This window comes from Oryza sativa, chromosome 10, assembly GCF_034140825.1.
Source record: "Oryza sativa Japonica Group chromosome 10, ASM3414082v1".
Classification (NCBI taxonomy): domain Eukaryota; kingdom Viridiplantae; phylum Streptophyta; class Magnoliopsida; order Poales; family Poaceae; genus Oryza; species Oryza sativa.
Window position 1 is genome coordinate 15623323 of NC_089044.1, and position 11853 is coordinate 15635175.

At 40.9% G+C, this 11853-nt stretch overlaps 1 protein-coding gene across 1 annotated transcript; it reads right to left on the bottom strand.

Moving 5' to 3' along the window:
* Nucleotides 1-424: 424 nt before the first annotated feature.
* LOC4348659 (FCS-Like Zinc finger 8) lies at nucleotides 425-2839 on the bottom strand. The gene is made up of 3 exons (XM_015757752.3): nucleotides 2664-2839; nucleotides 1672-2541; nucleotides 425-1115 (listed from the first exon to the last, which is right to left on the bottom strand). Exons 2-3 carry the CDS (start codon nucleotides 2496-2498, stop codon nucleotides 1040-1042), a joined length of 903 nt encoding a protein of 300 aa, XP_015613238.1. The 5' UTR covers nucleotides 2499-2541; nucleotides 2664-2839; the 3' UTR covers nucleotides 425-1039.
* Nucleotides 2840-11853: the final 9014 nt, after the last annotated feature.

Consider the following 11853-nt stretch of genomic DNA (forward strand, 5'->3'; position numbering starts at 1 on the left):
AAGCCCAAGTTTGTTACAAAAGCCCATGTAGGCCCATCCGATGGGCTGGGACTTAATCGCACGGCCCAGCTAGGTTTTAGAAAACAAATCGGCCTGAACTAGGATAAAAATCAAGTTTCGTTGAAAACAAAATCTTTTCAATTTTGGAGGAAAACAGAGGACTGATAAATTGATAATACTAGCAAGTTCTGGATCGAGAGGCAAAGAGCTCATCTGAACCATATTTTTTTTATGCTGTTGAGTGCTACTATTGCTTATCCAATTGAAAACCATGGTCCATGATTTTCTTTCTGGATTTTTGTACTGTTCTTTTTTTAGGTTGTTCTCAATGACTTTGGATAATTCTCTGTTAATACATATAGCTAATACTCTCGATTCATGTTTCAACAAAAGCAAATTATGGTTTTTTTTCCTACAAGAACCATTAACAACATGTTCAGATGATTCAGATTTCCTCTCTAACAAAAGATTTACAAAGCATCCATGCACAGAATTGCTTGTAAAACTGAACAGCTATCAGCAATAAGCTAGAGGCAGAGACCAAATGCAACACTGTACACTTGCTGCTTAGAGATGGACAGTCCAATCAATCCGTACCACTATTACCACACTGACCCACTAGCACTGCCATTAGTGCTGGTCACTAGCACTAATGACATCACTGACATGCAAATCATGGAACGCAACAGTTGCATGAACCACTCTTATACATACTTAAACAAAAACAGGGACAATGCCAATCTCTGAAGGCGACATGGATCTCAACTCTGAAGTCTGAACACTAGCTCCTAATTGCTCACCTAATGAGCTTAGCTACCACTCTACAAGAACCAGAAAAGGGAGCAGATTAATTAAGATGATCTGACAAAGACCAAATATCTGAACATTTGCCATTTGGAATTGAGGAGGGAGAGGCCTTGAGCCACTTCCAGTTTCAGGATCACGCTGATCTTCTTCTCCAATTTCTGAAAATTAACCTGGCTGATTGAATCAGCAAGTTGGAGTTTACAAAATAGAAGATCTGGCGAGTCGATCGGTGTCAGAGTTCTTCGATGCCCTCGTCGAATAGCATCTCGTGGTAGCGGCATTCGTGGCTGCAGAAGGCCTTCTCACCCCTGAATTAAGAAGAAGAAGATCAGGCATTCTGATATTCAGAATTGGTCACTTTATCAATTCTTCTGTAGATAATGATCACTTGATCAAATGGCATCAAACAGTGTGAAGAACTTAACAATATTTGTAGTATCTTTTTGCAAGTGCCAGGTGATACTTGACAGTAGTTTAATTAGTTAGTTGGCGATGTGGTTATCAATGTGCATAAATGTCCATATTAAACTCTATGGAAGTACAGACATGATAGGCTTTTCACTGAATCATCACCGTCGCCAAATTGCTTAGAGCATCAGGAAAGTTTTAATTCATTGTAAATTAACTCCAAATTGCTTAGAGCATCAGGAAAGCTTTAATTAATTTTAAATTAACTAATCAAGCAGGTTTATAGATGAGACATACTTTTCGGCTTTTCGCTCATTATCTTTCTTTCAGAAAAAAAATCAACTCCAAAAAACTTAAAAAGATTTTTCAAATCTTTGATATTGAAAATGATACTGAAATCTGAAGGTGATCGGATGAACACTCTATTCAGTTCAGAGAAATGAAGAGTAGAGTGACCTGTACATGAAGATGTCCTTGCCTAGGCCAAGGTCCTTGCTGCAGCCATGGCAGTAGCGCAAGAAGTCGCCGTCGCCGTCGTCGTCGCCCTTGCCGGCGGCGCTCGGTGGCCAGAGCTCCGGCGGGAAGTACTCGCCGTCGCCGGAGCTCTCGACGACGCGGTTGTCGAAGATGTGCGTCGTCCTCGGGTTGGCCCCGCGCGCGATGACGCAGGTGTAGTCCTCCGACATCTCCTCCATCATCTCCCTCGGCGACATCCACCGGCGGCGAGGAGGAGGCGCGTACTGCACGGCGGCGCCGCCGCTCTTGACGCCGAACTCCGTGCACGGCGCGTAGTAGTTCGTCTGGACCCGGAGCCTGATCTGCCCGGTCAGGACAGACGACGCCGCGGCGTCGCCGGGGGCGGCGTCGACCTCTCCGTCGTCGTCGTCCTCGTCGTCGTTCAGGGCGCCGACGAGCCCGAGCCCGACGGGCCTCGTCGCGTCCCAAGGGCGGTGGGTCCTGCACTGTCCATCCCCGTCGGCCGGCCCGCGCCCGACGCCGCCGCCGCCGTGGCGGCGGCGGCGGGAGAACGGGACGGCCGTGGCGGCGGCGCCGGTGGTACGTCCACTACACGGGGACGTCGCGCTGGCCGTCTGGAGAGTGGAGGTGGGGCTCATCAGGACGGCCTCCGGCGAGGCCTCGCCGGAGCTAGAAGGCACCAACAGCTTGGGAGCCGAAATGGCAGCCGCGCCGCCGCCGCCGCCGCCGTGATCAAACGCAATCTCGTGCTGCTGCTTGTTGCTGCCTCCACTACTGCTACTTGGCTTAGCTCTCTTCCTCAACATGCTAATACTAGCATCAAAATCAATAATTACCACAGCAATAATCCTGCAAAAGAATCAACGCCATGAACGCATCAGAAGATTGTGCAAGAACCAGTGGGAGATCTCGTGGACGGACGCATGCATACACGCGCGATGAACAAGATGAAAGAAATCGATTTCGTTTACCTGCAGCTAGCTAGGCTAGCCAAGCATGCAGAGCTGGCTGTTATCTTCAGTTTTCGCAGGAGATCAGCAGCATGTACAGTGTGTGTAGCTAGCTACGATGTCGCCATTAGCGAAGCTCCAGTGGTGTCTGTTAAATACATGCATGCAGATGCAGTTGATGCAGTGCAGCTAAGCTTCTCTCCGGTTTTGACTGCAGCTGGATATATGGAACGCGAGCAGGTAAGCGAGCTAGCTAGGCCCTAGAGGACTGTGCAACACACTGACACGTGGGACCGAGGGTGTGGCAGGGATGGGCGAGAAAATATAATGTGGAAACTACGTATATAAAATGTAAACCTGGAAACTACCGTTGAATAAAAAAAATAGACGTATGATATTAGTCCACATCATCACGGGTAAAAATTTTACTTGCAGATTCACTTAGAGTAAAATTTTAACTCATGATGACGTGGACGAATCTCGAACGTCCATTTTTCGATCCAACGGTAATTTCCAAGTTTCCACTACGCATATAGAGTTTGCACTACATATTTTCCTGTGATGGGCGGATGGCCCCTCTTGTTGAAACTCAATTTTTAAAATTGATTTTGAGCACTTTAGTTATTATAATCTATTTTCCGGATTTAGCTTTTAAACCGCTAATAATACAAAGGCAAAATTAGTTCCACACCATCAAGCGTTCCCCCACTTTTACTTTATATCACTAAACGTTCCCGGTACACTTTAATACCACCCAAAATTTGCTATGACTGTTAGATATTGTTTTTTTCCTTTTATTTTTGGCTGAAATATGAAGGGATACAACCATATTACCCATGCGCTACACATCTAAAACATGAGCCCTAATCAATTCTTTTTATCGATCGTCGGGCATTGCGCATTAGAGAAGCAGCACGAGCGGTGGCGCGCATAGGAGAAGCACGGCGAGCGGCTTCTAGGGCAAGACGTACGAACGACTCCGGCGGGAGTTGTAAAACAATCCTAGAGTTCATTATTAGTTGACGTTAGAGCCTTAACTGTTTGTATGAAAAATAAATGACGTTTTAGCTTTGGTGGGGTTAGTTTGGACTAATCTGAGAAAATTGATATTTTACCATCTTCGGGATAGGGTTTCCCTGGAATGCTACTCCCGAATATGGCTTCGTTAAAATGTCACTTTCAAACAAAGCCAACTCGCTAAAATGCCATTTCGACCAATTTAGGTTATTTCGAAATGTTTTCACCGTGATCCGACATATTTGCCCCTAGCCATTTCGTTGACTTGCGTGAGAAAGGGGATCGATCCCACCCAGTCGTCTTCTTCCTCCCATCTTGCCGCCGGCAACCACCACTTCTTCCAACTCCCCCTTTCCATCTTCCCCTTCCTTGCCGGCCACGCCTATCTCACCACGCCTTCCTCTCCGGTGACCACCTCGGCCGTCGCGCCGCCAAAGAGGAATTGTGAGGTGTCCGTGTCCATGTCCATGGTTGCGTCGGCGTCGGCAGTCCGGCCGCCGATGACGTGAGGGACGTCGTCGCTGCCACACAACCTCCGCGGGTCGCCCATGTGCGGGAGCTCCATGCGCAGGTGCTCAAGCAAGGGCTCCACCTCAACCTGCGCTCCGCGGCGAGGCTGGTGTCCGCCTACGCGCTACTCCGTCTCCTCCCGCGTCTTCAACGCGGTCCAGGACCCGCACGCCGACGCCTTCCTCGCCAACACCTTGCTCCGTGCCTACGTGCTCGGCGGCGCGCCACAGGACACGCTCACCACGTTCTCCGCCATGCTGCGCAGGGGGCATGGCGAGGCACTCAAGGAGGAGGTCGTCGGAGAGGACGAAGATAGGAGCCGACGACGTGGGAGGCGATAGTTGCGAGGTGGAGCAAAGACTGACAAGGGCATTTTGGTCGCAACAAGAGAGCAAAATGGTGGAAAACATATCGGAATCACCTAAAATGCTCGAAATGGCATTCCAGCAAGTTGGCTTCGTTTGAAAGTGGTATTTTAACGAAACCACATTTGGGAGTGGTATTCCAGCGAAACCCCATCCCGAAGTTGGCAAAATGTCAATTTTCTCTCCAATTTACCCCCTTGCATGCATGCAAAACACATTAAGCTAGCCACATAGATTGATAGATATATTTAATATGGGTATAATAGGAAATAGTCACTCTAATTAATTACTCATTGGTATTTGAACTCTTAACTAAAGCGTCAATTAATAAAGAACCGGAGGACTAGTTTTTAATATGTCTTCAACCTATTACACTTTGACCATTAGTTTTTTCCATATATAATACATTATCAACAGCTACAAAATTAACATCATAAAAAATATTTTCAAATACAAATATAGTGGCGCTAAACATATATATACTCGCTCTGTTTTTAAGAATTGACGACTTTGACTTTCCCATTTAAACTTTGATCATTAATAACTCTTAAATTATTAACAAACATTTTAATTCTTATATTTAGGACATAACATAATTTAATAGCATGGCCTTATTTCTAGTGTTTGTAAATATTAAAAAAAGATGAGTAGTTAAAGTTTAAAATTGTACAACGCTCACAGTTATTTTAAAACAGAGGAAATACGTTGTTAGTTTAATTATCAATCAAAATTTCCAGATACTGATTTTCCTGAATATTGTATATAACACATACTTCCTTCGTCACAGAATATAGAAATCTAAAACTGAATATGATTTAACTTATGGCTATAAATCTATACATGATATGTGTCCTGATTCATAGAGTCCTATCCGTTCATATATGGTGTCTTCCTGGCTAGCTGCACATCCGAACAAACGTACACACTGTCTCGCCGTACTACGGCCGGTGCATGCATGCGATCTCTCGTTCTCTCACGTACGGTCTCTGAGTCTCTCTCGTGTGTACTGTGCAATACGAGTACTCCAGTGTGTAGTGGTAGGCTAGCTAGGATTGCAATGTTGCAGCCAAAGGATGGATGCAGCTAGCTAGAAAAGGGACAAATGCTGCGTGAAATGGAGACAAAGCATATGGTTATGTAGCAGGCATTAATTACAAATGTATGCATGCAATGCCAGTAGGCCTTTTCAGGTCTCCTTTGGAACGATATGGAAAAATAGAGGAATTTTGGAGGGTTGTTGGTTCCTATGAAAAAAGTTTATATGTGGTCTTTTGGAACAAAGGAATAGTTTCTCTCGATTTCTTCTGAAATTACTATGGATTGAGATGTTGCATATGAATTTTAGAGGAATCGATCTAGCATGAGTTTCTACCCCATATTTTTCTCTCCCAATAACACAAAGTTCCTGTGGTTATACCTCGATCTATATCTCTTTGTTTTCCATTCCTATGTTTTACACTTAGATTCATTTCATATTCCTATATATACTTTTCCTATCCTATGTCCTTTCTATCCTATGTTTTTCCTATCTTGTAATCCAAATGAGCCCTGACCGATGTACTTCCTCCGTCCCAAAATACAGTAATCAAGTAATCAATACTAGATTAGACACAAGTACTATGAATCTTGTGTCTTATTTAGGGTGTGTTTGGTTGCTAGTCACACTTTGCCATAATTAAGGTTAGGTAAGTTGTGGCAGCCGTAAAAGTGTGGGAGATAAATTGTTAGCCACAAAGTGTGGTAAAGTTGACAGGAAAATTGAGTCTATGACGTGTGGGACATGCTATTGAAAAGTAGTAACAACTGTGGCAGTAAACCAAACGCATATCTAACAAACTGTGGTAGCCAAAAGTGTGGCCAACCAAACACCCCTTTAGTACGTACTAAGTTGCTATGTTTGGGACGGATGAAGTACTATTTAAAGGAATAGGGATAGATTATTTCAGCAAAGATTAAGAATAGGGATAATTATTTTCTCCAGTCATATTGTTAGTCAAATTGTAAATTTTGAATTGCTTGGAGTCCCCACAAATCATTTGATTACCTGAAAATGCTATACTCAGTGCTATAGAATTAGTGTCACAGAAATGCTTATGTTACATACAGAAATGATTATAATTGTGAACGGAGAGAGTATATACATGTTCTTGGAAAACCTCCTCCGTCGTTGCTTGGTGTAAGTGTAATTTGTATTTTTTTTCTTAGGTTTACCTTTTGTTTGTCAAGATTTGTCACTTGATCGAGAAGTGGGGTTTAAGCCCTCGACTGCGAACATATTCCTAGAATACAATGAAAATGATAATCATTAAAATTTTATAATCGGGTAATAGTGTTACTTATCTCTTCCCAAAACTAGCAAGGTCGAATTTTATCTTCGGAGATACACCAAAACAAAAATTCCAATTGCAGATTGGACTGCACTTTTTTTTGGCCTAATTTGTTATTTGAGTTATTTTGGTTAATTTCTTCATGTCAACTTACACGGTTACTCCTATATATGTAAGATTTTTAAAGAAACATTTGTAATTATTTGGGTCGCATGCAAAAGAAAATGATGGCTTAAAACACTTTCCAGTTTTATTGGCACTCCATGTATGCGTACATTTTGTTTATTAATAATTTATGATGTTCCCCTGCATAGTGAATATATCAGGCAAATTCTGGACAACTGGAGTAAAAAAAAGAACATATTATATTGTCTTGGCAATTGTGACTTTTAAAATTTAAATAGTGTCGCAAAACGTTATTCATCACCAGATAAAACCGATCGGTCCGTAGGATCTTGCAAAAAAAAAAAAAAAGGTGTTGCTGCTGTTTGCAGCAGGTCAGACTTTAAAGACTTCTTGAGGAGCAGACACCACATGGGTTTTGTTTCTAACAGAACCAATAATATGGGTGGTTCATATGTGCAAAACGGAGATGGTTCAGGATACATTCACTTATAAAATCCTAAGCTAGGAGTAGTAAGTAGTAACCACTTCCTCCGTTTCACAATATATTCTATCTAATTCATTAACATCAATATAAATATGGGAAATGCTAGAATGACTTATATTGTGAAACGGAGGGAGTACTTATTTATTATATACTCCCTCCTTTCCTAAATGTTTGACGCCGTTGATTTTTTTAAATATGTTTGACCATTCGTCTTATTCAAAAACTTTTGTGAAATATGTAAAACTATATGTATACATAAAAGTATATTTAACAATAAATCAAATGATAGGAAAAGAATTAATAATTACTTAAATTTTTTAATAAGACGAACGGTCAAACATTTTTTAAAAAGTCAACGGCGTCAAACATTTTAGGATGGAGGGAGTATATCATTTATCCATTTCAATTTCTCGTAATAGGTATTCGTGTCAATTCGAACCGACCATAATATCCATCAACCAGCCACAACGAAAACAAAGCAGGAAGTTAAAAAAAATATAATAAAGATCATATATTGACTATGTGCAATAAAATCCGAAATAACACTTGCAAAAACATCACATTGAGAAAACATTCATAGCCATTTGTTTTCCCCCATATGATCTCATGCTCATATGGATATTACAGTAGAAACGTTCTCAATTATTTATCATAAATACCCCCTTAAAAACAATTCAAAACAATGTTCTTGCTCTGCTTGATTTGTAAAGATAGACACAGGTATACGGCACTAATTGACACTTGTCTTTGGCAATGAACAATTGACACGTAAGGAGTGTGCCCATCACAGTGAAAAGGACATTTGGAATGGAGCAGGCATCAAAATCAAAGTCACAGATGCTATCCAATTCAAACTGTATCCGTATTTCTCTGCATCATATGGTGCATATGTATGCTTCTCAATAATTTAAGATATGAGCCTCTCATTTTTTTCTTAAAAAAAACTGACAGATTTGTTTGGGCATGAATCGATTGATGTATGTGTGTCTGATTATTGGACGAGTAAATGCCAATGCCAATGCTCACTCTGCTAGTACTCTGGTAGCTGATCAATTATTGTGCTTCTGCAGTGGGATTGGTCATAGGATGGGCCAGCAATGATCAGCTATGGCCTTGCTAGTACTTCCATGATCATGTTGTTCTTGGTGTACATGAGATGACAGTTTTTACATTCAGATATGGTTCTTGAGTGGGTACCAATAGGTATAAGAAAATTATAGTACCTTCTACTACTTCTCAAGGATCATATAATCACTCATATAAGAAAAAAATCTTTGATTCAAAGCTTGACATGAACAAGACTGTAAAGATTATAGAGCAAAGAACAGAGCTGGTTTTCTTCACAAAAAAAAAAACCCCCAAAGAACAGAGCTGGTGTTGTGACAATCCTGAAGTACATTTCATGACCAAGCATACATGAATGAAATGTTCTCTTGTTGGACAGTAGATTTCAACCCTATTCATCAATCATCAGGGTATTGTATCAGAACATTTTACTACAAGCTAGTGGTAGAATTTTTCTGTTGTGTTATTCCACAGACTAGCTTCAGTTGAGAGTGCATGAGCCTGGGTAGTGATGCTGCATTGAGAAAAGCACTATGGAAGATGGTCCAGATCAGAAAGAGAGCTGAGTGACAAAAATGCAGAGCTGCTGGCTGGACCATGGCCACTGCAAGTCCAAACAGTGCCAGCACTTAATTGATGGATGAATAGCACAATGGGTCCTTCTTCTCTTGTGGGTGAAAATCTCTGAAAACTTTGGGTCTAGACCTCTTTGACCATGACCTAGATAGGGATCAAAGTAATTGGGGTCCCTCATTCTAGTAGCTATCATCTGAAGAATGGATAGACACTATATATTATATGGCCTTATTAACTGCCATGCTACTTCACTGTGGTGGGGGCACTCTAGCCATGCAGAAACTTTTGGCATTGTCTAAGCCATTTTCACCTCAGGTTTATTCCTGGCACATTCTCTCCGGTGAAAGAATTTGTAACTGGATAGTGGCTCAATAATTCCTTGCTATCAAGATGAAGCGGCTAAATTATATACAAGGAATATATTGTACATTCTCCATCCCAACATATAATGCGCCTACAATTTTTGGAAAATCAATATTTGCAAATTTTGGCTAATAATTAAACCAACAATGTATATAGTTAGTGTCATCATGCATGTGACATTATTAGATTTGTATCTGAAAGTACTTTTGTATGTTGTCTATTAATAATATACTCCGTATTATGAAAACACGAATGGTCAAGAGACTGTAAAAAAACGTATACTTTTTTGCAGTTCTGCTAAAGAGTATTAAGGCATGTTCCTTTTTTACTTTGGCTCGATAGACATAGATTAAAAAAATGTGAGTTTTCCATGGAGAAAAGGCCTGCAGATTGTCCAGTATTTTTTTATTTAATTCAATATAGATGAAAAACAGGAGTTTTATATGGAACAAGAAACATAAACCTTCCTTCATTTTGTTTCTAAAAAGACAACCTGCTGCTAAAAATGCAATTGAAGAAACCTCTATACAGAAACAGTGTCTAAATTTTTCACATGATACAAATACAAGATTCCGCAGCTATATCGATTTTTCAGGAATAGGAAATTCATGCCTAGACAAAAATGGCGTCCGAATTACACTTATTGGCCATCATCACTCATTAACACGACACCCTAAACCGATGCCTAGTGAAGAGATCAGAAAAATTCAGAACAGAAGGGAGAAAAATGATAGCAGCATCTATCAGCTTTTTTCCTCTCTGTTTCTACCACTTTCATTTGGCCCCCAATCACATGCTCAAACAGTCACCGGACAAGCCTGCTCTATCTAACTCTCCCTTTCGATTTCACGAGCAATGATGCCTCGAGGCTCCATGCATCCATGCGTGCATGTCCCTGAACACACTACTCCAATCTTTCATCTTTTTGGTGTTCAGTTCAAGCTTCTAACTCTGAAATTCTCTCTGCAATTGTAGTTGTAGGTCACTGTCCCTGTAGTCTGCATCTTTGTGTGCATGTCTACTTGATGGTGGACAGGTGGATATATATCGATCAATCGATTGATGCAACCATATGCCCCTCCCATCTTTGGATTTCAGTGATCACATCATCAATGGAATCGCTAATTGCTTTTCTTTCACAAAAGTAGGGAGGGGTTTATCTGAACCAACAGAGTATTGGAGCTAAGCATATGTACTGATTCATGCATGGATGGAAATCGTTATGAAGTGTCGAATTAAATTTAAAAATATATTGTTTGTTCGTTTTTCTCAGAAATATTCAGGATGCAATTTTTTTTACAGAAATATACCGTCGATTTCGCACAACAGTTATACGAAAATGACACAGACATGACGTCGCGAGCAGTATCGTACTGTGAAAGTGCGACCACGCGGTCTCACAGAATGGTCTTGCCGATGGAAACAGCGACACCGTCTCGCTGATGAACGTCTCCACTTTAAAGGTAATTAAACACTAATTAACCATTTGAATCACTATAGCAGTCCGGTATCGTTGTCTGGTTCAGCGAAACCGTTCAGTCTCACTCTTCCATTCCGCGAGACCGTGCGCGACGTTATTTTCATGCAATGATTGTACGATATCGACGGTATATTTCAATAAAATGATTTGCATCCCGAATATTAAAAAAATTGAATGAACAGTATATTTTTAAATTTAATTCATGATATGTCCACACAAGGCTTTTTGCGTGTTTCATCTAAGGAAAGAAATCGTTACGAAACGTCACTGACAAGGCCGGGCTCGCAAACTGAAAGAGAGCACCCACCTGTTTGCATGTCTGGGCTTCGCTCACAGTGTCTTCTTTATTACTCCCTATGTGTCTAAATATTTAACGCTGTTGACTTTTTAAACATGTTTGACCGTTCATCTTATTCAAAAAATTTAAGTAATTATTAATTCTTTTTCTATCATTTGATTCATTGTTAAATATACTTTTATGTATACATATAGTTTTACATATTTCGTAAAAGTTTTTGAATAAGACGAACGGTCAAACATATTTAAAAAAGTCAACAGCGTCAAACATTTAGGGACGGAGGGAGTAGAACTAAATGGAAAATAAAAAGAAACTTTGTTTGTAGATGGATCACTTTCCTCCCATGAGCACTGCATCTTAATTTCGTTATGATGAAATTAGGACACGATGAGGCAATCATGTCCCAAGCCTAGCTAGCAGTGTACTGATCCCCTTTGAAGGCTAGATGCAAACCTGTCACCTTGATGGAAAATTACATCTGGCATTAGGGCAACCACAATTGTGGGCGGGCCAGGTGTCGCTTAGCGAGGTCATGCTTGTTTTCTTTTATCATGATATGAAGAGCCAAACATGTTGTGACTTATGAGAGCCATGCATTAG